General features: G+C 44.5%; 1 protein-coding gene across 4 annotated transcripts in view; it reads left to right on the top strand.

The window, feature by feature from the left end:
* The window catches only part of LOC124407646 (protein sickie), a 168,874-nt gene that overhangs the window by 76,116 nt on the left and 65,325 nt on the right, over positions 1-27,433 (top strand). For 3 of the 4 annotated variants that reach the window (XM_046883975.1, XM_046883974.1, XM_046883977.1), the window contains 2 exons: positions 3,891-4,060; positions 20,376-20,530. In XM_046883975.1, coding sequence (XP_046739931.1) covers positions 3,891-4,060; positions 20,376-20,530 — 325 coding nt within the window. Of the gene's footprint in view, positions 1-3,890; positions 4,061-8,551; positions 8,654-20,375; positions 20,531-27,433 lie in introns of those variants that run through there. The other variant, XM_046883976.1, reaches the window with a different exon arrangement.

Below are 27,433 nucleotides of genomic sequence, written 5' to 3'. Positions count from 1 at the left end.
ACGTTCCTCTGAGAAAATACTGATCCCTGGGTCTGAATAGACAGACGCTTTGCTGTTTGCACTGGATCTCTCGGCTCAGCCGAGCGAGTAAGAGTCGTCGTGAGCACCCCGAGCTGGAGTTGATATTACAGGTATTTGCACCAGAGAAAGGAGCCGCAGGACAGTTTCTGCGGATAATAATTTTTGTCACGCGTCTGATATCTCCGTAAAGGCAAAGCGTGTGAGTTTTTTAACGCATGCCTCGTTCCGGGGACGCGGGGGGCGCCGATCACCCAATGATCACTTTCTTCGCCGCCGCGTTCGCGGCACTCTGTCCCTGTATATATCCTTACTGTCCCGCTGCAGGGGAGAAGAGGACGACACCGGTCCCACGGGTCCGCAAGAAGATGTAACTCGCCGGGATTCTGCAATGGAACCCGGCGACCTGCCGATGCCTACTCGTGCCTCTTATTCTTCGATTGTGAGTCCTCCTCTCGCGGTCCCCGAAGACGATTCTCCTTCTCCGCGTCGTCGCGGAGATGTCCTCTTATGGTAGCGCTTCGCCTTCAGCGCCTCCGCGATAAAAATAAACAACAACAACGAAAAAGGAAAAAGGACAAAGATGAAATGTAAAAAAATATAATCGAGTTGCCCTCCGCTCGCTTGCAGCTTCCATGTACGCTGGTATAAGAGTGTAAGTTATAAAGACAAAACACAGTCGTAGTTTACGTCGCTGCAGGAGAGGCAGAGTGAGAGTGAGAGAGAGAGAGAGAGAGAGAGAGAGAGAGAGAGAGAGAGAGAGAGAGAGAGAGAGAGAGGTTGCGTAAGGATGCTGCATTTCCTCTCTCGTCTCTCCGCAACGAGACGGGATACGTTTCTCTAGGTGGTTTATCTGCTCGGGCGCATCCTTGTTTGATATTCCCTGGTGTCTCGTAGATTCGGACCCACTCTTCCTACGTACAATCTGGCCTTAGTCATGCACTCTCTAGGTAGGAGTCCAACGATGACCGACAACGAGGTTTCGTCCCTACTGCCAAGGGAGTGGTTTGGTTTAGAGGGTATAAGGGTACCATTCCCTTGCTATTCTGTAGGAATATACCTTTTTAGTATGAAATTTCGATGCCAGGTTCCAGTCGGTGATAAAAACTGTTCTTACATGAGATTCTAATATTATTGCACTTGAAATTGAAATTTATTGAAGAAATATCTTACATCACTTTCAGCTTCCAGTTAACTTCTTTTCTGTCCGAAAAGAAATGCGAGTTCGATTTTATACGAATCTTGTGATAATGATGTATAGAATCAAACTCGCATTTTGTTTCGTACTGAAAAAAGGTTAGTTAATCGAAAGGTTAAAGCGTTGAAGAATATTACTGTACATTGTGAATGTGTGGTTTTTTGACATCTGTGTTTTTCCTCCCACGATCCTTTCACACGTTGAACGATGGTCAGGTCAGCAGTAATTCATTATGTCTACTGCATCAGCGTGTTGCAGCAGAGTTTATTACCGTAGAGAAGATAATAATAATAGGTACTAATTAAAGCGATGCAGCTTTTATAGCATTCCGTCACTCAGCAACGATCATACCCAGTACTCCAGGTGCGGGGAAAAGTATTGTCACGTTACAGCAAGGCATAAAATTGCAATTATCAAACGTAAATAAATCCTCAATTTCCTAGGGTTGGTTATTCACTCCTATCTGGTCACTGGAAACTACCCCTCCGAGTACGAAGCGTAGGTGGTGAAGTTATTGTAGCTCTGAAGCCAATACGAGAAAGAGGGATCAGGCCGAACTTCCAGGCGAGCAACGAACCGACGAATTCCCCTGTCCGCAAGTGCATCAAAGAGATGAATTTCGGATGAAAGTGCACTGCGGAGACCCGGGGGAAGGGGGGGGGGGGGATCCCGGAGAGGAACACGAACCCCGAACCCCTTTGCTTGCGTCGCGAATCTGCGAGGAGTGGGTACCAAAGTCTAGATACCCATGCATACAGATACCGATTGTACGTGCAAGTGCATGCTCCGTCGCTGCAATCTCTCTCTCGCTCTTTCTCTCTCTTTCTCTGTCCTCTCCGAGTCTACCCTCGTTCGAAGGTAAGAGCGATCTATTTCAGATCCAGTTTACCTGGAAGCTGAACTCGAGCCTTGTGACCTTGCTCGCTTTGTTTTTACACGATTGCCTCTCTCGCGGCATCAATTGTCACTCGTAATCAGAGCGCGAGGAGGAGAAAGAACGAGATTATGTCAGTGGCTGCACCTGATGCAGACTGATATTGAATTGTCACCTGACTCGACGGTCTTCGCAGAGATCACTCTTGATCGGATACTACCTAGTAGGGTTCGTCATCTGATGTGAATTAATACCAGACTTCTCGGTGATTCTGAGACCTGGAGTAAGTCGGAAAGCGTTGAGAGGACTGATTGGGTGTAGTCGCGACTCGGTGGTCGGTGGTCGGTGGTCAACGTTGAAAACAGCTTTTGCAAGTATTGTTTGGTGACTCACCGTCAACAGGGTTCTCTGCACGCGGCACGGCTTGCTTTACGTCTAACGTAAGCCGCGAGGCTGAGGCTGAAACTAAGAACAATAGAAACAAAAGAACAACGCTTATGAAGGTAGGGTAGGGTCGTATACCTACATGCCAAACCCACCTATGTACACACTGGCATTTACTCGGAGTATGTAGAGCTAAACTATGTAGGCTCAAATAAAACTACGTACGAGTATGCTTGTGTGTATAATTACACGTACTTTGTTATACCTTAGGTATACATACTTGAGTATTCAGATATACGGTAGGTATACCTAGTAGGTATAGGAGGTAGGTAGGTACCCCATGCTCTATGGTCAACGTGCGGTCACGTTTCGTGGAGTACACACGTGGAGCCTGGTTGCAAAGGCCTAATTGCAGCTGGTTGACACAGAGTTGGGTGCATATTCCAGAGTCAGGAAGGCGACATGGTATATATGGATACACTACAGGGTGGTGGTGAGGAATTTGCTTGAGATGTGAATAAAGGCTAGAGAGGAGATTATCTCATCCTCTTTCGTTCCTTGGCAAACCGAATATAAAACTGGTGAATTTTAAATGCACATTTAGTCGATTGTACATATTTCAATTTTATTGCGCGGACAAGTGGATAGTGATAGTAGATAGCGAATAACGCGAATATATGTGCATGCAAAATCGAATGAGTGAAATCCACACCACTCCAGTTCCTGATGCGTATCATTCTTTTCTGTGTTTTGGTATATAATGTTTTATAATTGGATTAGTTCAATCAGGTTTTGTATGTTTTGAAAGGCTACGTTTTTCCATGCGGCAAATGTTCATATGATTTCTTGTTTAGACACCTCAATCATGCCTGGTTTGTTAATTTGAAAAGAAATCATTAAATATAATGAATTTTTTTTTTGTGTTTTACCCGAAACCGGTTGTGAACTATCCGACAAGTTCTGCACGGATACTTTCCGACACGTAAAAACCGACGGTAACAAAAAGTTTTGTGACACGTGCATAGAGGCAGCTTGTGGTTGGCGTGAAATTAACATTATAGGTATATGGAAATAGGTAGAGGGTTATGGTTACGGATTCCGTTGCATAATTCCTGCAGATATAAAATAAGGTTAGTGTGGGAAACGAGAAGTCAAACTACTATAATCTAGCGAAGATAAAATTTTATCAAGCAATTCAGTAATTACTAGCTTCTAGCTTTTTATCCTTAATTTGCAATGTAAACGGGAATCTGATTACGTTTACTGTTTTTGTTCGAGTCATTTCATGCAGGCATTGCATTAAAACTGTATGTGTATACATTAGCTTAAGCTGATGGGAGGAAAGTTGTAAGTGAAACAAATTCTTTGTTCCCTCCGAGATGACACTAATGCGTTACTTTAATATTTCATGCGTAGGTGGAGAACGTGAGCTTGTGCGTCGGGGCGCTTCGCGCACTCGGTGCAGACGTCGGGGCGGTGAATCCCGGTGAGCTTGCCTCCGGGTCCACCCTACGCCCCGTCCTGGCCCTTCTCTTCGCCTTGTCGCGACATAAGCAACGGGCCAAACAACTTCAAGACATGCCTCGGTGAGTCACGCTTTTGTTAAGTCCAAGCTGTTTCCAGAACCACCTTTCTGACTACTAATTACAACTGTAACAATTACTCGCTCCTGGAATCCCTATGATTTACTTGGAGCACAGTTTCAAAGCCATGCGCTGCTTTTCTGCGAAACTCGCACAAGTCGTTTAACTTTCCTCTGTTCTGGACGTGGACTTGGAGGAAAATTGACTGATTGTGTTTCCTCTTGATGTTCTCTCAGATTCACTATTTCCAGAAGTTGCGAGTTTCTAAATTCCACTCGCTTTTTAATAAAACTCCTTGTTGAACGAAGAATCGAATTTTGAAATACCTGCTAGTATTAACTCGCCGGAATCTAGAGATTTGTTAGATCGGTAAAAAAAAAAATTCGTCGGCTCATGTAACACACTTTCGTTGATACGATTACCGACGGCTTTTATCGGTCGGTAAGTTACCGGCTCATGGTAACTTGGCATCTGTCAATAACGTTATCGACCGTTCCCTGCTCCGTCTCATCGGTTGGTAACGTCGACTACTTCGAGACGCGCAGAAGAGTAGTTCGAATTTACTCTAGGTAGGTAAGAATCGGGAAATGTCGAATACCAGTAAAATCGCTTACAACGGTACAAAGAAATACAAAAAATTGCCACCGATTGACCTCCCACTTGCAAGCAATTGTAACTAATAGAAACTCGCTTAAATTGTGGGTACAATGAGCCATCAAAATTCATGTTACAAAATTTCCCATTGCCATAAATGGTATCGATTCCAAATTGTTCAGGGCCAGGTTCGAAATCAATTGAGCGAATCTATACATCCTAACGACGCATGTTAGGAAATGACGATTAGAAAAAATAGACACTGGATAAACGAAAGTTATAGCATCGACCATACAACGGAAGATAGTTATAGCGGAACGATTTGTTTGGAGGCCCGATTCGTCCGGAGTAGAACAAATAATTTACATTATTTTCGAACCGTCCCTGCAGCCGAACTGACGACGAAACTCAGTTAATTATTCTGCCCGTAACGGAGACTCAAGAAGTAATAAAACCGTTCGTAAAAAGAAAACGAATATCCAGGCAAGCACGGGCAGGAAGAAACGGGTATACGATTCTTGAGGCTCAACGAGGTCTGAGCACTAAAGCATCCCGTCTAGATACTGGGGTGAGATAGTCTAAGTGCACCGAAATGCGGCGGATATCTGGTTACTTGCATCAAGATTCTCAGCAGCACTGTATTCTACTCAGGCCTAGTGTTACCCACATTTATGTATGTGTTACGTGTGTATTGGTATACACGTATATTTGTGCACAGTAGGTATTACATAGCTGTCCAAGTAGATAGAATAAGCGCATATATACATACATCAGCCATTCATCCACACGAAATATACTCATTTCTACCTGCCTTAGGGTATTACAAGGCAAGTCTGCGGGTTCATTGTACAATGGAGAACCGTATTTCGCAAAACAATATGCACTGTCAACAATGATCAGAACAGATAAGACTCTGTTCAAACTTTGCGGGAAAGTTCTGTATCAACGGCTTCGTATATGGTTATTTATATCTGTACGTAGGTACTTTACAGAGTTGCGAGTACATTTACATAATCGTAATGTTCTCGCTCGAAACGAAAGGAAACGAAACGCTGTGATTGAATTCAGCAGTCATAAAATAGTTAGTTTATAAAAAAGCAATGTCGGTAAGCTGCACATTTTTTCTTTATTGTCCATACAATATCTAATATACTAACAAATGATTTTCTCTGTTATGCTCGACAACGAAGATGGAGTGTATTACTTATTCCCGGTAGCATTTTTGTTTTAATTAACAAAAAAGTGGAAAGAAAATTATGCAGAGGCTATGGGTCACGTGTATTCTGCTTCGCGCGGCTCGCAGGCCAGCCTGGCAACTTGGGGCCGAGACTTGAAATATTTTAATTACTCCGGGCGCAGTTAATTCTTAATAGCAACTGCCAGGGTGACTGTTAAGAGAGAAGTGTTCTGTGCTGGTGCCTCGTTCCCGTAGTGCGAAACAGGATCGTTGAGGAGGAGCACTTGCTCTCGGGCTTCTGGAGTTCCCAGTTGGAAATATGTGTATGTAATTGTGCGGTTCTCTCCCTTAGGAAATGAAGCTGTAATCTTGTTTGGCAGTTGAAGAATGAGTCTTGCAGAATTTTTAATCAGGCCACAATCCTTGTTTCTAGTGCACTTTACTCCTTGTAACGTTTCACCTGATGTTATACTTCGTATTGTTATTACACTGTTTCCTACTTCCGTTTTTTTCCAACGTATTTAACATCCGCACTTACTGGTTGTGCTTGGTGTGCAACATTAATCTACGATGATCATTTCAAAGTATCGAGTTACAATGTGGGTCTGCTAAATGAAGATAAATCATTGCTCCCGATTGTGATCACAGTCCTCATATTATACAGCTCGATAACCGTTTTACCGCGTGTACTCATTTATTAATGTAATTGTGCGGGATTGCCTTGGGAAACGAAGTTGTAATCTCGTTTGGCATGTTGAATAATGACTCTTACACAATTTCTTGTTATATACCACGCACAATGTTCATTATTCTTTTCGCTCAACTTCGAGGGTATTGTATGAGTCTCTTGTACTGCCTGCATAGATATATGTTCAAGGGAACATCAGTTTGTTCAGGTGCTTCAGATAATATATTCAAACTCGATTTTTGGTTTGAGAAATTATACTATTTCTGGAAGCTCATATTTAATATGTATATTTGCTTTGCCAAACGGACTGAAACTTGATTTCGTCGAAAAGTATAGTTAATCGTTATTAGAAAAGCAGCGGAAATGTCAAAGAACACAAAACTCCATGGAAATAAGGAGAAACTGCGGCCTTTCCACGACGGTGATTAAAATCCCATCCCAATGTGGATGCCGGCTCGTGTACTCATTTTAATACCCTGGACACCGAGAGCATATTAATACTGAGAACCCTTTGTGAAGCCTTCGGTGGTCTCTTACCATTTCAACAATGTACCATTATGCCACGCGCGGCTGTGCCGAGGCCATGCATGCGATGTAGGTACCTCATACCTGCGGCCGTAGGAGCCACCACCCATTATAATACGTTCCTCGGCAATGCTTTCAATACGAGCTGATGTCGTGTATACGAGGAATCATATATACGCAGCAACACACTCGTCAGGCTTGGATGGCTATGCGAATACCTTCCGACACCTGGTACATACACAGCGATGCTGCTGCAGGTACGAAGAGAGGAAGATAGGCAGCTTGAACGTGGCTGCTGGATCCATTGGTAACTGTAAGTACAGCGAACGACACATCGATGCAGAAGTGGAGGAGGCGGCGAGTCGTGGGGCGCACAACAATGCATCATGAGCGTTAAAGTAAAAATCTTTGGAGAACCGGGTAGGGGTGCGAGTCGAGCCACTCGGTTTGATTCTCGTTACCCATTCGTCCGCCCCAGGGGAAAGCGGCGACGCTATTGGTCATGCGCTCGACGAAGGGACGGAGGGGAGGCTGCGGAGACGAGAGAGAGAGAGAGAGAGAAAGGCCATGTGGCTATGGGAATCGGCTCCTTCCTTCAGTTTCAAACAGACCATCAACGATGCCTACACCATGGCCACGCCATGGGCTCCGTTGAACTTGCACTCGGCGTTTGACAGGCGCATGTGAGCGGTGCGGTTTTTGAGTTAACGAAAGTGCTGCACCGGAACGTTTGTTTTCCAATATTTTATGTGCTTCTTTGTGATGTTGGCTCCGGGTTAAATTGACCGCGAATTTCCTTTCTTTTTTTTTTTTGTTTCGTTTTAATTTCAAGTTTTTCTTTTTCAATTTTACCTGCGTTGTGTTTGGACGAATGTGACGATAATTAATTGTACAAATTGCAACGGATTTCGGTGTTTCGTGTATTAATCACGATGCGTTATCGGCGCGTCGACGAAATATCTTACTTTGGACATGTTGCATTCACACGGGGGTGAATTTATTCCAATCTCTGGGCAGATTGTTCTTGACACATGCTGTCAAATTCAGTAAGCATAAAAAGTTTTCGTCCCCGGTTTTGGGCTACGGTAAATCGCCGTGCCGTTTGGAATATGATTTACGATTTTTACTGCTCTCATCGGTCGCCAGGTGAGGCATAAAAACTTACATCCGAAATTGAAATGTCACGAGGGGATCCGGAAGTTTTGTACCAGTTGTTTTAGTTTCGTTAGTTTTCAAATTCCGGAAGATGCGTGATCCGATTTTTTGCCGCGAAAATCGATTAACGTATTTATACGATGGTGATTGTAACATATCTGAATACAGCTGTGTAAGTTAGGCTGTAACACATACCGATTTCTGGTGATACATAAATATACGTAAATATTATAAAAACAAACATAATCATTAGTATTAGCTGTCAAAGAATTATTTAAATCACATGTATAATAAAATTACTTATCTCGGGATTTTAAATAAAGTGATATGAACCGAGTTCACGTCTTCCTTATCAGTGATAAATAAATTAAACTAACGTAAATATGGGAAATAGCAACAGCAACAGTAGCAGCAGCAGAAAAGCGCGGAGTCTGCCGAACTCACCTGAGGCTCACAGGTATTTTTCTCACTGTTTCAAATACGCATATATACATAAAATACTATCACTGCCTGCGGGACTTTGAACACATCCGATCTACCAATAAATCCTCGGCGTTGCTTGCACTTCGATCGGTTATTTTTGCATTTGCAGAACGATCGCAACGGCCGGTGCGGGGATAATATCGCGATCGGAGCGCAGCAACAAAGGCGGGATTTACAAATTATTACACGAGCTGCTAGACAGTGTGCATATCGAAGCTCGGCATGGCAGTGACCGTTTGCTCGGATATTCGCTTGGCGATTCTCATTTGTTTCACGAGCCGTCGCGCACGGTACTTGCGATCTATATTAAGATTGAAAAAATTGAAAACCAGATCTGAGAGTCAAGCCCTCTGCAGAGACCGGTTAGCACGTTGTGTCTTTTAACACCTTTTGCCTTCTATGATTTTAAAATAAACCGGTGGGACACGCAAGCCCGTTTCTCCGAACCGATTTCAGACCTCGACGTTGTAGCTGTCGCGACTCGTCGGCTCTCCTGCACACGCATTTCCTTCGATTGGAAATCTGCACGGCACGCGAAACGATATCGACGTCAATACGATACGAGGACAATTCCCGCGTAACGCGAGAAAATTTACGCGGCTGCTGGAATGGTTTCGCCCAGAATTAAGCGTACACCTAATTCTTCGACTTCCACGTTAACCGGGCAACGTTCGAATCATCAGAAATGCCAAATATCGACGGTTACCAGCCGAGAAGCGTGGGCGGACCGGCCCTTCTTCGAACACGAATGCATTACACAGGTACTATATACGTTATGCGCGTTCCTGAGACGCTGGGAATATAAAAGGGGGTTCCCCCTGTTCCTGTAGCGACGCCACGCCGGGCCACGTATTATACTACCGGCAGGTAGGTAAGAATGTCGCGGGGATGAGCAAATAGTGAAATAAAGAACGAGAGAAGGGAAGGAGAGGAAATGAAACGACACGAAACGAAACGAAATGAAATGAAATAAAGCGTAGAAGATATTGTCGACGCTTTACAAGTCTGGACATGCGAGAGACGTTTGTTCTTTCATACCGTCTTTATAACCCAGTGCTTGCACAATAGGTTGCACTAACGAGATGCAGTGCGCATTCTCTTTGTCCCCGTAGCGTCGTCGAGTTGTCTGGATTGCACGAAAAAAGCGAGAACCACTTGACGAATTTCGAATCAGACGCGGGCAGAATCATTTTGTACGACGAAATTCTAATTGAGCTGCAAATCGGCGATACATGTGAAAAATTCATCGCAATCTGTCACGCGCAATGGGAGAGGGAAACGGAAATCAAAGAGGCGACGGGGACTCGTTGAAAGCACGTGGAGCTGACTGATGCACTTTCTCCAAATCTTTATTCTTCCTTGTATCCCTTTGGTCCTCGGACGTGCGACTGCGGTTTGTCGATAATAATAATTCCTTTCTTCTCTCGGTTCTCTCCATCGACGTTCCTCCTCTACGCGGGTGCTGCGCAACGTGTTAGTATACTCGTACATGTCTACAGTGCGTATATATTTATTATTACGCGGTATACGGTTTTTATCACGTTCAAATATCTTTATTTAGCAAACGAGTTCAAAGACATCGCAAGTGACTCAATGTTTTGGATGTGAATGACCACAGAAATAGATTTCTCGACTTTTGTACCTACGCAACGTGCGTTCGTATGCGGTACATGTATCCCTGTATGCATATAAATAAACGGTATATAGCCATGGCTTTTGTACATACATGATACGTATGCACCCAACGACCTATCGTACGTGGAGCAGTACATATAATACCGTACGTGCGTAATTTCACAGTAATTGTATCGTCGACTAGCCGGAGTGGTTTATTACAGGTCCCGTTTCTCGCATCCTGCGTAACCGATCAAACCAATAGTTTTCTATTCCATATTTTTAATTTATTTCTTTCAATTCTTTAAATTTACCGGAAATAATTCATTCATTCATTTATAAGAAGCTTGTAAATATATATAGAAGCTTCTTTTATATATATATATACAGCTGTGGATTAGTTCTAAAACCAGTGCAGGCTACACTCGTTCAAATTTCGATTGGATTTTAGTCATAGATTCGGAGTTGGCCGCAGGCGACTTGTAGTTAATGCAATAATTCGTTGCTCTGCAGATTGGAGAATCTCATTCTGTAGAGGCAAATTGGCTCCGATCGCTTTTCACACTGGGGATAAAGTCATACACCAACTTTCTTTGTCTGCTGTTTTATCGCGTTTTGGTACCAAACATAACACAAACACTGTATGTGTTATCTTATATATATTGCTTTATCTAACTTGTTACGAATTTTCTTGCCAAGATTCAGTCTAAGATATGAAAATATTAAATTTCATCCGTTTTGATTACAATTTCAAGCTCATCTTATATTTACACATCCCTTTCAAACCGCAGTGTATTAATATTAATGTATTATTCAAATTCAGCCCACACGCTCAATGACCGTTGTGGAAATACGACTGAATGACGGAACGCTGCCTGAAATTTACTCATTTTTCAACCTCGGTTGACACAAGGAATTAGGTACCTATTATATCCGGTATAATTTTGATACCGATTCTCGACAAAGAGGCTACGCCCTCGGCTTCCCTTACTTCTCCTTGGGCTTAGTAGCCGGATTTTAATTACGTTTCGACGAAAGAAATCCATTCCGGAGGAAGTGCTATTAATATTATTTAAACGCGCGAGCGTTCATAACTCATTCTCTTAGCTTGGGGAGGGCTTCGAACCCCGCAGCTGAGAGGGTGACAAAATCGAAATCTACCACTCGCCGGCGAATCCCTGTACCTACGCATCCGTCACACGCTTGTATGAACCGACAACACGCTGAAATTCAGAACGCGAGCGCGTCTTTCCACCACCCCGTTGTCAATCCGTTTCTCCCTTCTCGATATTCGTCTACGGCAGCTGCTTTGTGTCCGCCTATTCTACTTCATTCGTCTCGAGATTTCGGTTTTGCTCCGGGGCTTTTCGTCTGTTTACAATCCCTTCATGCGGCCTCACGCCTGACACATGTTACAAGCTATTTGGGGGATGCACGGCTGCTCGGTCGCAGCAGCGTCTCATATGTGAGGAAGTACTTGTCGAGGTGATTGGGACTGGTTAATCTTCGACAAAATGGAGAAAGCACAAATCGCACATTGTCTCGTGATATTAAAACGCGACTCAATCTGTGTCTTACATATTTACAAAATTCTTTTAATCATCTTCATTTATACTCAAACTCACCCTCATCTGTTCCAATCGTTTGAACAATATTGTCTATTTTATTGATCGTTTATTCTTATTATGATCACATTATGTCACGTTAAGTTTCATTTGCAGTTATAATTGAAGCAACCCGGTAAATCATCACGGTTTAACCAGGTGTAGCGATAGGAATCTGTTAGAGGTGCATGCTTGCATACGTGCAATCCTGGGTTTAATGCAGTCGAGGCGGGTGGGTGTGGATTCGGAATATGCGACGTGGCATGTACATATCGCGGCTGAACATTGCACAGTTACGCCCAGCTATAGTTGTACCTTTAACTCGACCAGTATGCGCTCCGTGTACGTAGACGGATAGGTTCGCGTCCGTAATTCATTCCGGCAATTAGGGGTAATTGCGTGTCATACCCTCGGGCCAGCGCTCAAACCGTCTGTCCGTCTGCCTAACCAAGGAAAGCCGTAAAGTGCGCTGAGCTGCACTCTCGAGGTGCAGGGTATATATTTAGAAGGGGTAGAGAGCCACCTTTCCTTCCGCAGCAAGAAGACAGAGAGTGAGACTACGGCATTCTCGGATAATGCGCCATACAGCCTCCGTTTCATGTCCGTTCGTCTCTGATAGGTACTCGACTCGGGAGATCGATCATCCGCCTGAATATACCATGCATCGCGCGTAGTTATACTTATCTGTAACAAGCTTGTGACGCTGGGTAAATCACGAGAAACCAACACCAGTTATCCCGAGGGGGTTGATACTTATTTTGAACAGGATATTGAGGCAAATTTATTGTAAATAACAGCACCGAATGGTCAGGGAGATGTTCACGAGCCCATGAAACGAGGATTGTATACATATAATAGTTTAAAGAGTTTTAACGTAGCTTCGCTTATGATCGCATCGCGTTACACGTGTGTTAAACACTTTACACATGATGAACCATCGCTCGAGCGAGCAAACAATATATTCAGTCACTCGGATCGTTCAACTTCCAATCCTTTGCGTCCGGTCGAAGGTTTAGAATGAATTTTGCGTCATTATAATATACTTGTTATTGAAATTTTTCACTCTTCTTCGGCAAAATTCACATACGATACAAAATGTTATATCAGCGTCGTAATGAAGTCACAGCTATATTTGAGCTCGGGTTTTATTTAATCCGTTGACATTAGGTGTGCCATTGGGATTTAATATGTCCGTTTGCGTGGGAATGCTCAAAAGCGACGATGAGCCGTGCTGTTGTGAACGCGGTAGTTTTTTTCTTTGTCGCTGATCTAACCTGTCATTGTCAAAACGCGTTGTACATATTTCATCCGCTTTTTAATAACAGACGTTTCTCACAAATTTGTATATTTCTACATGCTATTGTATATTGTACGTATAACAGAAGTCACAAATCTGCGCTGTCAAATTTGTCTTCTTTTTCTACAACGGAAATAAATCGTCGACTTAGTCGAGGGAGGACCCGTAACGTCTCATAGAATAATTACTTGGGATTAGCCATAAAAAGTGTACCATTTTGATTTCTAAACAATCCTCATTATTAAATCATCAGGAATGATTAATGCTCGACTCGCTGAATTAGAAAAAAAGAAATTCGAAGTAGAATCGTGCCATGACGATAATGGTGTTAAAATGAATGTGTCATTGCGTGAAATTACCTAATTACTGAATAATACTTGCTCGGAAGTCTGGTGAAACTCGAACTTTCTGAATATTAAAAATTCGTCATTTGACGGATGATTCTGCAAGGATATATCGATTCACATAATTAGCGAAGAACGAACTGTAACACCGTACAAGCAATTATCAAGCCTTGAAATTTCCTGCCGTTCTGCTTGCACTTACAAAAAAATGTCGGGGAGTCTATGCGGCGTGAACGGAGCCGAAAGATTTGCCACGCTCTCAGCGAGAGCTCGTATGTAGCTCTAACACACATCCAAGTATTTGTATATACTTGCATACGCCGCGTACGTATGTACACACATTGAGGTATCAGGTATGGTGCCGGTCGGGCAGGTAGGTAGGTATAAGCCGAGCTAGTCCGGCGAGCTCGACGAGCTGGTTCAGAATTAAAAGCAACAAAAAACGCTGCAGCACCGTGCCGCCGTCGTGGACATATTTACGATATCAGATGCGCGTTTGCTCGCCCCCGCCTTCTGGGGGGAGGGAGGCACACCTCCGGAATTCCTAAAGTCCAGCTTTGTTTCCGTCCTTCTACGGCTCTTCGTCGAGGCTCCTTTTTCTCCCATCGTGTTTCGAGTGTCCAATGAATATCGCTTCAGCCTAAGAATATTTATACAGATTGATTTTAAATCTCGTACGTTGCATACTCATCGCGTAAATTCGTTAAAATATTGTGCAAGTTTGTGATATATTTTTAAAGTAGTTTGCCAATTTTATTCTCGATCCAGCGATGAGCGAATATAACACGTGATATAGGCACAACGATTCCGCGACATCGACGATATATAATTTTCACAACGAGTTAGCGATGATGGAAAGCTTTGTTCTTACTGTAATTCTTACGTTCTCCGCGTTTCTTCCAGATCGTTGCTCTACCAGGGAAAGCGACACCTGCGATATAACTTCCGGCCGCAATCTGCGGCTCGCCGCGCTGTTTCCCTGCAGCATCCCCCTCATGCCAGATCAATCGAATTATCAAGTGACAAGGGCAGAAATACACTCCCGCATTAATTATCTCGCAACGGAGTCCCGGTTTACGATGCCGTTGTCGAAACTCCCCGCACCTCGAGTAGCTGCCATCCCCTTCTGAAGCGTACAATACTCCCTCAAATTGCTGAATTTTTTTCACCCTGTCCCTCTACGGATTATGTGTATGTCCACCGAGGCGCATGTTCGTGGGTATTTATTGCACGCGGTGGAGGCCACTGTCAGCCAACTGCAGAACCGCGTCACAACCCAACGGAGTTGCTGAATGCGAGCAGCACATGTGAGATCGTGAGGGGCCCGGCTAATTACCAGCCTCCCCCTCCCCTCCACCGGCCTCCTCTTTCCTCTTCTCCACACTTCGTACGGATGAACGGACCGATGGACGGATGGCTCTGCCTTGGAACTTCCCCTTCCCCGCCGCACACACGCGGAATTCTCACTGCATCCAGATCCCTGGCGGAATTGTCGTTTGTACTTTTCTACACACCTATAACGCTCCTCCGGTTGGACATGGACATGGACATGGACTCCACCTATACACCACATTTGTACGAAAGCACCGGACCGTGTTCCCTGCTGTTGATGAAAACACGTCATCTGCACACGCCGGTTATTTCCGACCGAGGAATATCAGACCGTCAGGGTGGGCGCCCTGACTAGGGTCGTGTTGGACACGTATGGCTTTCTTTGTTTCGGTGCACGTAATCGATCCTACAATGGACCTAATGAGCAAAAAATATTGCATTTCATATTCGGAGTGGAGGTCGTCGTAATTGGAGATTCGGAAAATTTCTGGTTTCATGGGAAATCGTACCGTGCTAATTGTACGAGGTGTTGAAAAATTGACTGCCAATTTTACTGGATGAATTTGTCGTCAAGAAAATGGATTGGCTACCGCGTAACGCACTTTCAGAATTGGATGTCAATTGAACTCTGAAACACCGTCCGGACAAAGATCAACACCAAGGATGCAGCTTGGACTAGCCTCTTAAAGACTTTTCGGTGCATGTGATCCAGGCTTCCCGCAGGAGTTGAGAAAATTCTCTCTAAAAACCGGTCGAGAAATGACGAGGAGGTGTTCTACCGGGCGGGCTGATGGTTGAAAAGCGAAGTGACTGAAAGTGTCACTTCTGGTAATATACCGTCACGTATATCGTGCTTATAGCTCAAAGTATGTAAATATTTGTATTATATGCACGTACTGAAAGGAGCAGCCACTTGACACGAGCTGCCCACGAAATGGTGGGTGGTGAGACACCCTCGGCTGAGTCTGTACCCGGTCTGGCTGAATAACGAGCGTCAACTTAAATTAAGGCTTTCTCGAGGTGTTAGCTACGCTCGTCCCGAACGAATTCCGAGTATCCGGTTTCGCTGTGAATTATCACTGATATAGTTGTTAACCATAACTTGCCGAAAGCGGATCAACAACCTTATAAACGAAGATTTTAACGAGTCTGAGATGATATTGTTGTAAGCTGACCAATTCGCAGGGCTTTCGACGCGTACAGGCGTGAGTCTCTTTTGGATTTACGAGGCTAAAACGTTGAGAGAGACTAACTATAATTTACACCTGTGCTTGCGATCGTAAGTTTTGAACAACGATCGGGGTGCGGGAAAAGGAAGAGGAGGGAGCAAGTCAGCAACCTACCCGTTGCCAACGCATTGAATCACTGCAATGTCAGGCCGTACAAACTGCTCGGCACAAACTTGACTTCGAGTTGTATTTCTTCCGAGCATATAACTCACGAGTCACGCAGCCTCCGAGTCGAACTTTGATGTCAATTGCATTTCGTCTCTCCCTATCCCTCTCCCTCAGACCGCCCAACTATACCGACTCCGATTTCACGTGCCGCCTGCTTTTTGTTCCCCGCTGCAGTGCAGCGGAGACTCCAATTCCAAGATTTAATAAGTCCCTGGTGTGAGGGAAATCTCGCGCAATCCGTAGGCAACACAATGTTCCTCCTGTGTCGCCGCTCCGGAAGCCAATTTCGCGCCAAAGCCGTTTCACCGCCTTGAAAATTCTATTAAACTTAGTCGCCGGCTCCTCCTACGATTTGGCCGCGGGCTTCTCTCTCTCCTTTGAGAATCACCCGCCCCGCGATACACCGTCTCAGACTAAATATTTACCCTCCCGTGTATAACTTAACCAGGTTTAAGTTGCGGCACGGAGAGACCGGGTTTATGGACCTTGATACACCGTGTGTGCTACCATTTGCCATGCGGTGTTCACCTCGTCACGATCGATTTGCGATACTGTGACGTTAAACATCCGCTTCATTCGCGCGGAATTCCGACATCGTATTTGCCAACTCGACCCCACGGGTTCACCGCCAGTCCCGAAACTCCATACAATGATCCCATGATATCACATATACCGTGACCCGATATTCAGAAGCGTGGCACAAAATTCACCCGTCGCCGTTATCGACTCTATTCTTATCTTCTTTATGTTTATGTGCGCGCGCGCGCACACTCTTCTCCTTCTTCTTCTTCTTCCACCTTTCATTTCATCGTTTCACGCATCAACCCCACCGCCTACTATATAACGCCGTATTGTGTAAGGGTAGATTTTTTTCATAACGTGATATCGCACGTGCAATGGACATCGGCGCGGGGGGGGGAGGGGTTCAACGAGATTGGAATGTATATATATATAGTGCCGAGTAAACGAATTATTCCGGAGAACAAATGTATCTTCTTTCATCTATAGAAGTTTCCTTTTCATAGATAGGTTTTCACCTACAATCTAACGATGGAAGACAGCTTGTATCGTCTTAATTGTAAAGTTCTGTTATTTTGTTAAAATCCTGAGGCAGACCTTCAAGCTAGCTTTGACAGTTTGGAGTAACAATCCAATTTATGGCCACAAACTTATCGCAGGGGCTGCTGCTTTTGTGTACGGTGAAATCTTCAGGCAGGTGTGTACCATGAGGAAACATTGACAAAGATTAGGTTTGAGCCACGCGCGTACCTGTATTGTCAACATACTTTGGCTGATGTTTTAGATGAGATTGCCTCGATACACTCAGCCGTAGCGACAGGAAGCTGCAGCTGCGGAACCCAGCACGATATTAGTGGACATTGTGAACTCGCTCGATTCTGCGAATTGCGCGACAAAGGAGGCGTATCATAGTCGTGTCGTCACAGTCTAGTGATCGTAACTTTAAATTGCAAATTACCTTTCCCTTTCCTCGGCGTTGAAACAACCGCGGGTCCGTTTGCATTAATGATCAATTGCATACTCGATTAACCAGGCTACGTTGCAAACGAACCCTAATCGATTCATAATACTTTTATTTGCAGTGTACGCGATATTATACGAAATTGCGAAATAAATGAACAAGTAGCACTTATAACGGCTGGTTGTAATATTTCACCCTGTATCAGGAACTCAGGGTATCTATTTCTTGATATAAGTGTGTATCTGGTCACTCGGAGCACAAAGTTCATAAACCATATTTTAATCCTGAAAGAAAATAGTCTATCGAAGGGATGACTGGTTTACTCTGGTACTAAATTAACATTCTGAAATACAGCGGAGCTGTGGGATTCCTTTTTACGAGTTTGGGACGACTTGTACATTTCACTCGTCTCGAGAGTTTATACTTTAGTGTTCAGGTAGTTGTCGCGTACAGCGGACGGGCTGCATTTTTTTATATTTAGCTTTAGTGAAATACTGTAATTACAGTACTGGTTACAAAACTCTCCGTAAGTACCGTCGTATCGTCGACGTAAGCGCATAGAGATTTTTTTGGTGAGAGCATAACGTGGAGCAACGTGGTGTTTCATTATTATCATTATTCAGTTTACACAACTTTTCATGTGATGATCGTCGAGATGTTAGAAAAACAGGATCGAATTGCTTAGACTCTCTTTGTGTTACTTTAGCTTTTTTTTTATTATTAGATAATGGATGACCGATTTTGTAGATATTTTTCAATAAGTGAAAAAGGGTTGCCGAGTCTTTTGACAATTGTTGCCGAATGTGTTTCAAAGGAAATTTCACACTGCAGCGGTACGAAAAAGGTGCGATTAATCAAACCAGTAAGGTAGACCTGTGAGTAGGTATAATTATCTATCTCTGGAGATTTTCATCTACTGAAACCGGTCGAAGAACCTGACATGCAATATAAGGAGACGGAAAATTTGCGAGCATTCGGTATGTGGAGAGTGAAGTGTTTTGTTACATGCTTCCGTACGAGTATCTAACCACCTTATAGCTGCGAGAGTAATATACCAAAGTTGCGGAGCCGCATAGTGGAGATCGGAATGCTTGGCATCCTTACCTCGCGGTGTTTCAACGCGGCTGGACATGTTATTTTGAGATAAATTTCCCGACAAATTATATCTGCGATAGTCTGAAGGCTCGGAGGGTGAAGTATGACGTCGAGTCGACGAGACGGTGGAAAACTCCGAGGAGCCGCGGTTATAAATCAACCGTTCAACGAGAAACATCCACGCTATCTCGGCTTTGAGATAATTTTTCGCTTCGCCCTTTCGCGGTCGCCCATCTCGTCCGCTTTTCTCATGAGACAAGAGCGAGGAAGCACCCAATCGGAAACTTCCTTCGCCGCAAGGAGGTTTTACTGCTTCCCTTCTTTCGGGAAAAGATAAGAAAATATACGTTTCAAATTCTAAAAAACACCAGCACAACGCACCTGATTGTAGAGAGCCTTGAATTCTTTCACTTCTAGATACCTCCGCTGAAAATTCTTCTCTTGGACCGACAGGTGCCTGTCTGGCAGGTGCAGCTCGCACTTCAGACTTAGAAAAAAAACGTTCTTGGAATACAGTAGAATTACTTAAAATATATTTGCTCATTGCCAAAAGGACTATTTGAACCCGGGTTGATTTCCGAGTGTGTACATTATGAGCACTCCGAATCAGAAATTCACTTTTCTCCACCTCTTTTCTCTGAACAAAGTGATCGCTATGCAGTGATTAATGTTGAACTTGAGTCGTTTCATCGCGACTTGGCATAATTGGACCAGTTACATTCGGGCATGTCTTAAGAATTTGCGAAGTTAGATGAGACTCTGGGATCTCCTAGCAGAATGATCGTTACGCGGCTCGGTTAAATTCCGTCTCATTATATGACGACAGTCAAGTGTCGTCAGGCGGCACTTTGCCGTCACCTTTAACGTAACGGGTACACGAGCTTACGCGTGTTTTACGCGATACAGTTTAGTAAACATAACTGCGTGCCGTGTGCCATTCGTGAGTGTTAATCCTGTCCGGCTTGCGTGGACGAGTGAATACGGGACACACGACAGAGTGCACGTACCTACGTGTGTCTGGATGCATAATCGTGAAGCGTGTCCGAGAAGATGGATTTGGACGGTTTGCTGGAATTTATGCTATTTACGAAAATAGAATTCAAATCTAGTCAGATTTCGTTGTTCTGACGAAATACTGGGGATAAAAACAGAGTTTACTCGTTCCATCAGACTGATGAGAATCGCTCAATTCTACTAGACTCAGATATTTTAGACACTGATCCAACCCTCGATCGGCAGTATTTCCCTCTTGCGGTCTGACAAGGAATCTGACACTTCCCTCCGCATTCCTTCACCCTTTCCTCGTCTCCATTCACACGTGAATCGGGTAACACTGGATGCAATCCGAATCGCTGGCATCTATGGTCGTTTCACCCCACGTATGGAGAGGCTTGTAATGTGTATCGAAGTGCAGGAAACTGATACAGGCGATAATTTCTCGTTTGCAATGCAGTAATAAATTTGTCTTCATAGACTTAAGGGCTAGCGGACGACAAATCGTTCCTTAAATAATTTCGTTCAATTTGATTACAGATTGCCTTCGCCCTACAATAAGCAGGCGGGTGCCGGCGGCCCGGGAGGTCAGGGTGGGACCAGCATCCCCTTGCCTGCGACCGTCGCTGCCACGAGAAGATGTCCTCCGGACAAAGTCAGGCCTGCACCATCACCGGCCCACCAAACGCAACTCGGTTAGTCACCGCAATCAATACTAATACATTATTCATGCCTGATTAAATTACCGATATTCTTAGTTCTGGTCATGGGGAAAATCCGTCCTCACTAAACGTAGGCGCCTAATGTGTCAAATGGACTTGAGAGGCCGCGAAGGGACGTTCGACCGGTTTTTATCTGAACTTTAAAGTACGATGTGCGTTGTTATTGACCGTTCCTGGAAAAATTTTGTTTTATATTTTAGAAAGCTCGAAAGTTATTGTGATTATTTTGATTTCACGTTAGGTTGGATCTAACCGAACGAGAACGTGAAAGGTAAAAGAAAGTTCATGGAAAAAAGGTATTCTAAAAATTTGCACGCAGTTATGGTAAGAGATGGATTTGCCGTTGCAGTATCAGGAGTATTCCGATTCCATAATGGAATACTTGTTCCAACTGCAGTACAATATTCCATCTAGTATAAAACTAATACTCATACTACGACGGGAAATCTATTTGTTAGTGTAGCATTCATGACTTCTAGTATAGGTATATCCATCCTTATCTCTGTATAATAGGCATCGCGTGCTACGTTTCGATTTGGGAATAACAGTGTAATTTTCTTGTTTTCCTGTAGGTGTTTATTTCGAGCGGTTGTCCTGAGGATTTAGTAAATTAAACGTGAAACGAGTCCCCGGTCGGCAGAGGGCGGGTCAGTGGGAATTCCAAGCAGAGATTCCGAGCGAAACGATTCGTGAATTATTTAAACGCCACTCATCTGGCCGGACCGAATTGCGTCAAGTTCACTCTCTCGTCCTCCGCAGACTCCCCGGGGGTCTTGTGTACCTTGTACGTTTGTGAAAATCTTCCCGCTGCCCCTTGATTATACCTATACACGGGGGTTGCGAAGAAGGGGAAAATTAAATTCGGCTTTCGAAGGGGGATGGGTTTTGGTTTAACGGAGAAAACCCCATTAGACCCCGTCAAGCCTTCCGCCTTTTAGCAACCCTTTGCGCATTTTGGAGCGTTTTAAGAGATATGGCCGCCGCCTCCGCCACGCAGCCTCTCTACCGTGCAGCAGGGGTTAATGCTGCACGCGTCTGTAAGCGAGTCTGCGTGTCCCTCAGCACCCACTGTGCATCCACACAAATGCAACATCGTACAACCAGCGCCCATATTATCCCCGCGTTCACGTCCACCTCTATACCGAAACTCCTCCATGCCTATGGGGTGCAACCCCATAGTTTATACTTTGCTCCATAATTCCAACTCCCGTGCCTAGGGCTCCCAATGTTACTGACCAGATGTGCACGCTGATTCCAGAGGGTTCTCAACGGAACCGATTACTTCTTGCTTCTTTGTCCCAGCTTCCCAGCACTCGTATGCCCGTTGATAAAATGCGGAGGTTAATTCGAGCGGAGTTTTCTTTGAATATTACTGAAATTGAGTGTATTCGATTCGTGTGTTACCTAAATGGATCGTGGGGGAATCAGGGACTTGCCAAAGTAATCATACATATGTCGTATTTCGTTCATACATGCTCGAATTAGACAGTCTTTATTGAGCAAGGGGCCAATTTCGCGATTGCGATGGACTTTTACTTTGTGTAAACAGAAAATAGATACTCCATTTGCGCGTATTGGCATTGCTCTTCAAACGGTGTTCGTATCACATCTGCGGATAGGGCTTTGAATTTCGTGTTTTGTACGACCCTCAAGAACTGATACGAAATCTCCAGAAGGCAAGTTCGTTAACAAAGGCCTAGAGAGATTCATTTTTTTAAATGGAATGGCTCTTCGGGATATACTAATTTCATAGGGACAAGATTCTTTTCTCTGTTAAAAAATTTCCAATCTGATCGACGAAAGTAAAAGTTGATCTGATCGTTATTCAGGGTAGCTTTACCCGCTGTAAATATCTTTGAGAGCACAGAATCTGACCGAGGTATGACCATTAAGACCATACGAGAGTTTGTGGATAAAAAATAGCATCAATCAGCTCAATAGAGAAACGAGATAGAGAGAGATAGAGAAAGAGCCGGAAATACAGATGCATGGGGATAAAAAAAAAAATCACGTGACGTACTGGTAAGACAATAAATACTTCATTAACGAGCCTGACTTGTTTTTTCGTCTTTTCGTGAGTACAATTCAAACACTGCCAGTGCGTTGTATGTACGAAACATTCGACTGAGAATCCGTGGCACGAGTAAATTGGAAGACTCAAAACCCGGTTGAGAATCTCTGGTTACGTTTAGGGGATGCTGCTGCGTTTTGCGTTGGTACATATACCCTACATCAAAGCGCGTGTCTCCCTGGATACGGACGGCGACGTCGACGCCGCGGCACCGTCGAGGACGCCCGTTAGAAATAGACGCGAGTCCCTGTTTTACGATACAGTTTTGAGCCGTTTTTTTTCCACTCTTCTTTCTCCTATCTCTACGATTCTCTATCTTTTCCTTTTTTCCATTCCGACGGCTCGGCTCGTGCCGTTCTTATTTATTAGATCCTTCAGACTAGACTCGGCTAGAACAGAGCTAGCCTAGGTCAGGATTTTACTTTACGGCAGTTTTACCGACGGAATAACAGACAACTCGGTTATTTCGGCGACTTAATATCCACGCACGATTACATGTATCCGTCTCGTAAACGTCCCAGGCAACGATCGCTGTTTGTGAACGGGGGCGAGAGCTTAAAAGCGTCGCAACGCTGAAGGACTCTGAACGTAGACACAGGGAAAAGGAGGAACCGACGGATGCACTACCGCGTCTAAAGCAGAAAGAGAGAGATTATACGAGGAGCGGAGAACCGAAGACTCATGAATTCACCTTGGGTACATGCCGACGGTACGTCTTGGGACTCAGGGTGCATCCCTCGCCACTGATTCCACCGGATTCAACGCTACTTAGCACTTAACGCTTACGAGCCAGTCAGGATGCTGCAGTCATCCTGCTGCCGACTCGGATATTGCACGAAGCCGAGACGTGAAGCTGCACCAGATACCGTGGGGAGGGTCGAGGGGGTTGCCCATGAAATTTATCAAGTTTATGGTGTGGCAGAAGTTAAGCTGCCGCCCGGCGCGTCTATATGGGGTCTGCCCAAGTGTTATGAAAATGATGATTTTTGGGGAAAGATTTCCCCGGAGGGTTGTAACAGATAATTCGACACGCTGCAAGTATCTTATGTATACGTATACATATATAAGTGAGCGTATCTATGTAGATATATGTAAGTATACGCCGCAGCATCTTGCAAACTTTTTTTCATTCACCCGCAGCCGTTTCCGCGATCGTGTCATTTTATTTGTTGTTATTTTATAAAAAAGTTAGAGAAAATCTGTGTATAACTTTACACCCGCATTTATTTTTCTCACTGCTGCGAGATGAAGGATCATATAGATCTTAAGTTTGTTGCGGATTGCAAACAATCGGTACACCCAACGTGTATAGGAGTAAAAGGAAAAATGAAAAAATAGCGGTACTGAAATTGTTTTCGTAATTCCCCTCACCCAAGCATCATAATTATATCTTGGAAAGTAACGCTCTCGAATATGAGAATGCTGGGAACTCGATGAGAAGTTTCGCGGGGGGATTGAGGGACTAATTAGTACTGCCTAGACTGACGGAGCGAGCAATGATAGTTTTCCAAGAGTTGGACTCGGACCTGCCGAGGTAATCCGGGTGAAATCTCGCAGTGTCTCAAGTAGTTTTAGCTCGGTGGAAATGGAGGGGGGCACCCTGCAGGGTCTACGTAATGGTCGTACACGCAGGGGTGTTAGTTTCGAAAGCGGGCGGTGGGAAATATTCGTCAGCACTGATATAAAGTATCTCCGTCCTGACTCGGGTAACGATCTAACCTAAGAACTAACGAGACTCGAGAAGAGGAGCAATGGATCTACAGCAGAAGAGTAAAATGGGGTTAGAAAGAGGTCGTCGCAGAGGAAGAGAAAAGCAGGAAGGGGATAAAACGACGTAGAGCAAACCTCGGACCGGTCCTTAACCCGGTTCGCGACCATGCAGTCAGGGGTGCTCGGTTTGAAAAACACGCGAAAAAATATCCTGCTGTCGAAACACATGTCAGATATTCGATGTTACTTAGGCTGAGAAGTACTGCTCGAGAACATTTGCGGGCCTTTAAATCTCTACGGTTAAAAATACAACCCTTCGGGTTATTCTCTTTCTCTCTCCCTCACTCTGACTCCGTGCGGAAGGAGTCAGTTTATACATCTATACATATACATATGAGCATAGTTGCCACAGCGTGACCGTCCGTACTATTTCTCGGTAATACATGTGTACGCATCATCCGGATAAAGATTCGGAGTGCTATTAATATATCAGGGGATTCAAAACAACGAGTCTCCACTCGAAACCTTTGTTTCGGAAATCCAAAGTCGAGTCACGGCTGATCATCCAGAACTTGCACCACGTAATCAGATACTAACGCTGAAAAACATCCGTGACTCGTCCAGCAGTCATGACTCTTTTTCTGTAACTTAATCGTAAAAAAACGTAAAGTACGATTACTGTTTCAAGATTCACCTGCTTCCTGACAGGTCAAAGCGGCGTCAACTATAACACAAATTACAGAATAACCTCCTTGAGCGATAAAAGGTATTACACCTTGAGGAGGTCATATTATTCACACCACGACTCCCTGGACACGGATATAATGGTCAACGCAATCCTGACACGCAACTCTTTGCCGAGCCACATAGCCGTCAAAAGCGATCCTTAGATAAGCTCGATTTAATTCGAATCGAGTTTCGCGGCTTGTCACATGAAGTTGACGACAACGCTGGCTACACCAACATCTGGAATTTAACTAAATCACGACGACAGCGAGTATTTATCTCAGATACAGTAGAAGTTTGTTGAAATTATCGGTGAATATGAATCCGCGATGCTATCCGTGAAACCGACCCGTATGTGGGGATAAACGCGGACCAATAGAAGATTAATGAAAGCGAGACTTCAATCTAATTGGTCGCAACGACATAGGGAACACGGTTATGAACCCGAGTGTGGGTGGCTGGATATTTCTTCACTCGCGTGAGATTCACGTCGATCCAGCAATTACATGGAAATATTGTACCTCCCTTACAACGGTGCTTTGGGGCTGACGCCAGGCTGATTCTCAGGGCTTGGTTTCTGCGCGTTTCCCCCACACCATCCGGGGTGCGAACCGCGTTTACGTGCGCCGGTCGGCGGGTGTTGGGGGTGCTGGCGCAGGTACTCGACACCCGTGTTGTAGAGTCGTCGGAGACCGACCGAGACCCGGCCGCGAGCCGAGGTCTCATGATCCATGAAAAACGCACACACCTCGCTTGATAAAAGAACACCAACACCGAGCCGCGTGGGCGGCCTTAAACAACGAGACAGAGACCCGAGGCCGCGAACACGGGAGTGAGTCGGTGTTACCTCGCTAAAGGAAATGTCGGATGTAAAAATCAGTTTCTCGAGGGAGGCTGCACTGAGAGGTGCAGTTGCCCAGGGTGATGTGGTTTTATAATTTTTACCCTCCGATCGACGGATTACCAACGCAAACTGCGGGCCAATTAGAGAGTATTTTCTCATTCTCAACGCCACGATGGACACGGACTTCGTGTTAGCTGCAAGGGTGAGTCCAATGCCAATGTTGTCTTCTTGTGTCTCACGTTATAGGTCCTGGTGGGCAGATGATGGGGCCGTTAGTCGTGTGTGCGAGTTTACGAAGCTCTTATATTTTGTTTTTCATTCATTGTTGCACAGTCACATCGTCTCCGTATAAAAGTTTCACGGTAGCAAGAGCACTCTGGATAATGCGTGGTACCAGAATGATGAGTAAAAGTTTATTTTCCCAAAATTCTGAGTACGGACATTTTTTTGATGGACGGAATTCAGGCATCAGAGATTTTCTCTGATTGTAAGTCGGTGGGAAGAAGGGTGCATACTTTGACGTTATTCGTGAATCGCGATTATAGAGCGGAGTTGGTGAATCCATGAATACGAACCCTTCGGTACGAAGTTTAGGGACAAGTGCTCGTCAAATTCTAGTTGAATTCAAGCCATTTGACATCGTTGAACAGTACTCTTGATTCGTTTCCGTTTTACCCGCATTCTCTGAAACGGAAATCACTGCTTCTATACGAGGGTCCGATCACTTACTTCGGGTTATGGAGTTATCGATTCTACTTAGAAAGCCGAAATTATGTTTCAATCGTTTATATCTCATCGCTTTACTCTACCCAATGTAAGTGATATCAGCAATACTAGAAAACTACCTGAGGAATTTCAGGCCACCACAAATTCTACTGCCGAAACATTCTTTGTATCGATTTATTTTCTCATTTCCTGTCCACTCTAAGCCCGGTTCGTGAATATGCTTGGATAAAATTCAACGACACGAAGGGGTGACCCCAGGAAATATTTGTACCGGAAATAAAGAAGCTTATAATTTTATTCCTCAGTCGTAATCGCGTGTATTGATCTTGCACACGCCTTGGTTATGATCGTGTTCCACGCGCTCACGGCGACACAACCTGCTGACCAGAATTAATCGCTCAGTCAGTCGCAACCTGATGTTAATCTTTTAGAATTCCTTTTTTTCTTTTGCCATTTTTTCTCCAGTACCGGATCAAAGACGTGGTAAAGAGAATCTGAAAGCATTTCGTCCTTAGTCGTACAAAACGCGAGGTCGCTGAGGTACCCGTCAACGCCCACATATGTGGAACGTCCCTTAAAGAGCTGCGGAAAAATCATGGATAGCTGCGAGTGCGGACGCACACAAATGTGTGTCTAGATCGTCTATTCACCGCATGTATGTCGTCCGTACTCCACCCCTATTCCACTATGTAGACGTTATGTAGATACATGTAGATTTCGCGACGTGTATAGGTGGGTAGACGCTGTTTACCGTACGGTTGTGGACCATCTTTACAGCTCGGTATAATATTCGCGTGCG

The sequence above is a fragment of the Diprion similis genome, chromosome 6, assembly GCF_021155765.1.
Source record: "Diprion similis isolate iyDipSimi1 chromosome 6, iyDipSimi1.1, whole genome shotgun sequence".
NCBI classification, from domain to species: domain Eukaryota; kingdom Metazoa; phylum Arthropoda; class Insecta; order Hymenoptera; family Diprionidae; genus Diprion; species Diprion similis.
Note: the sequence above shows the minus strand (reverse complement) of the source record. Positions and strands in the feature narration are given on the sequence as shown.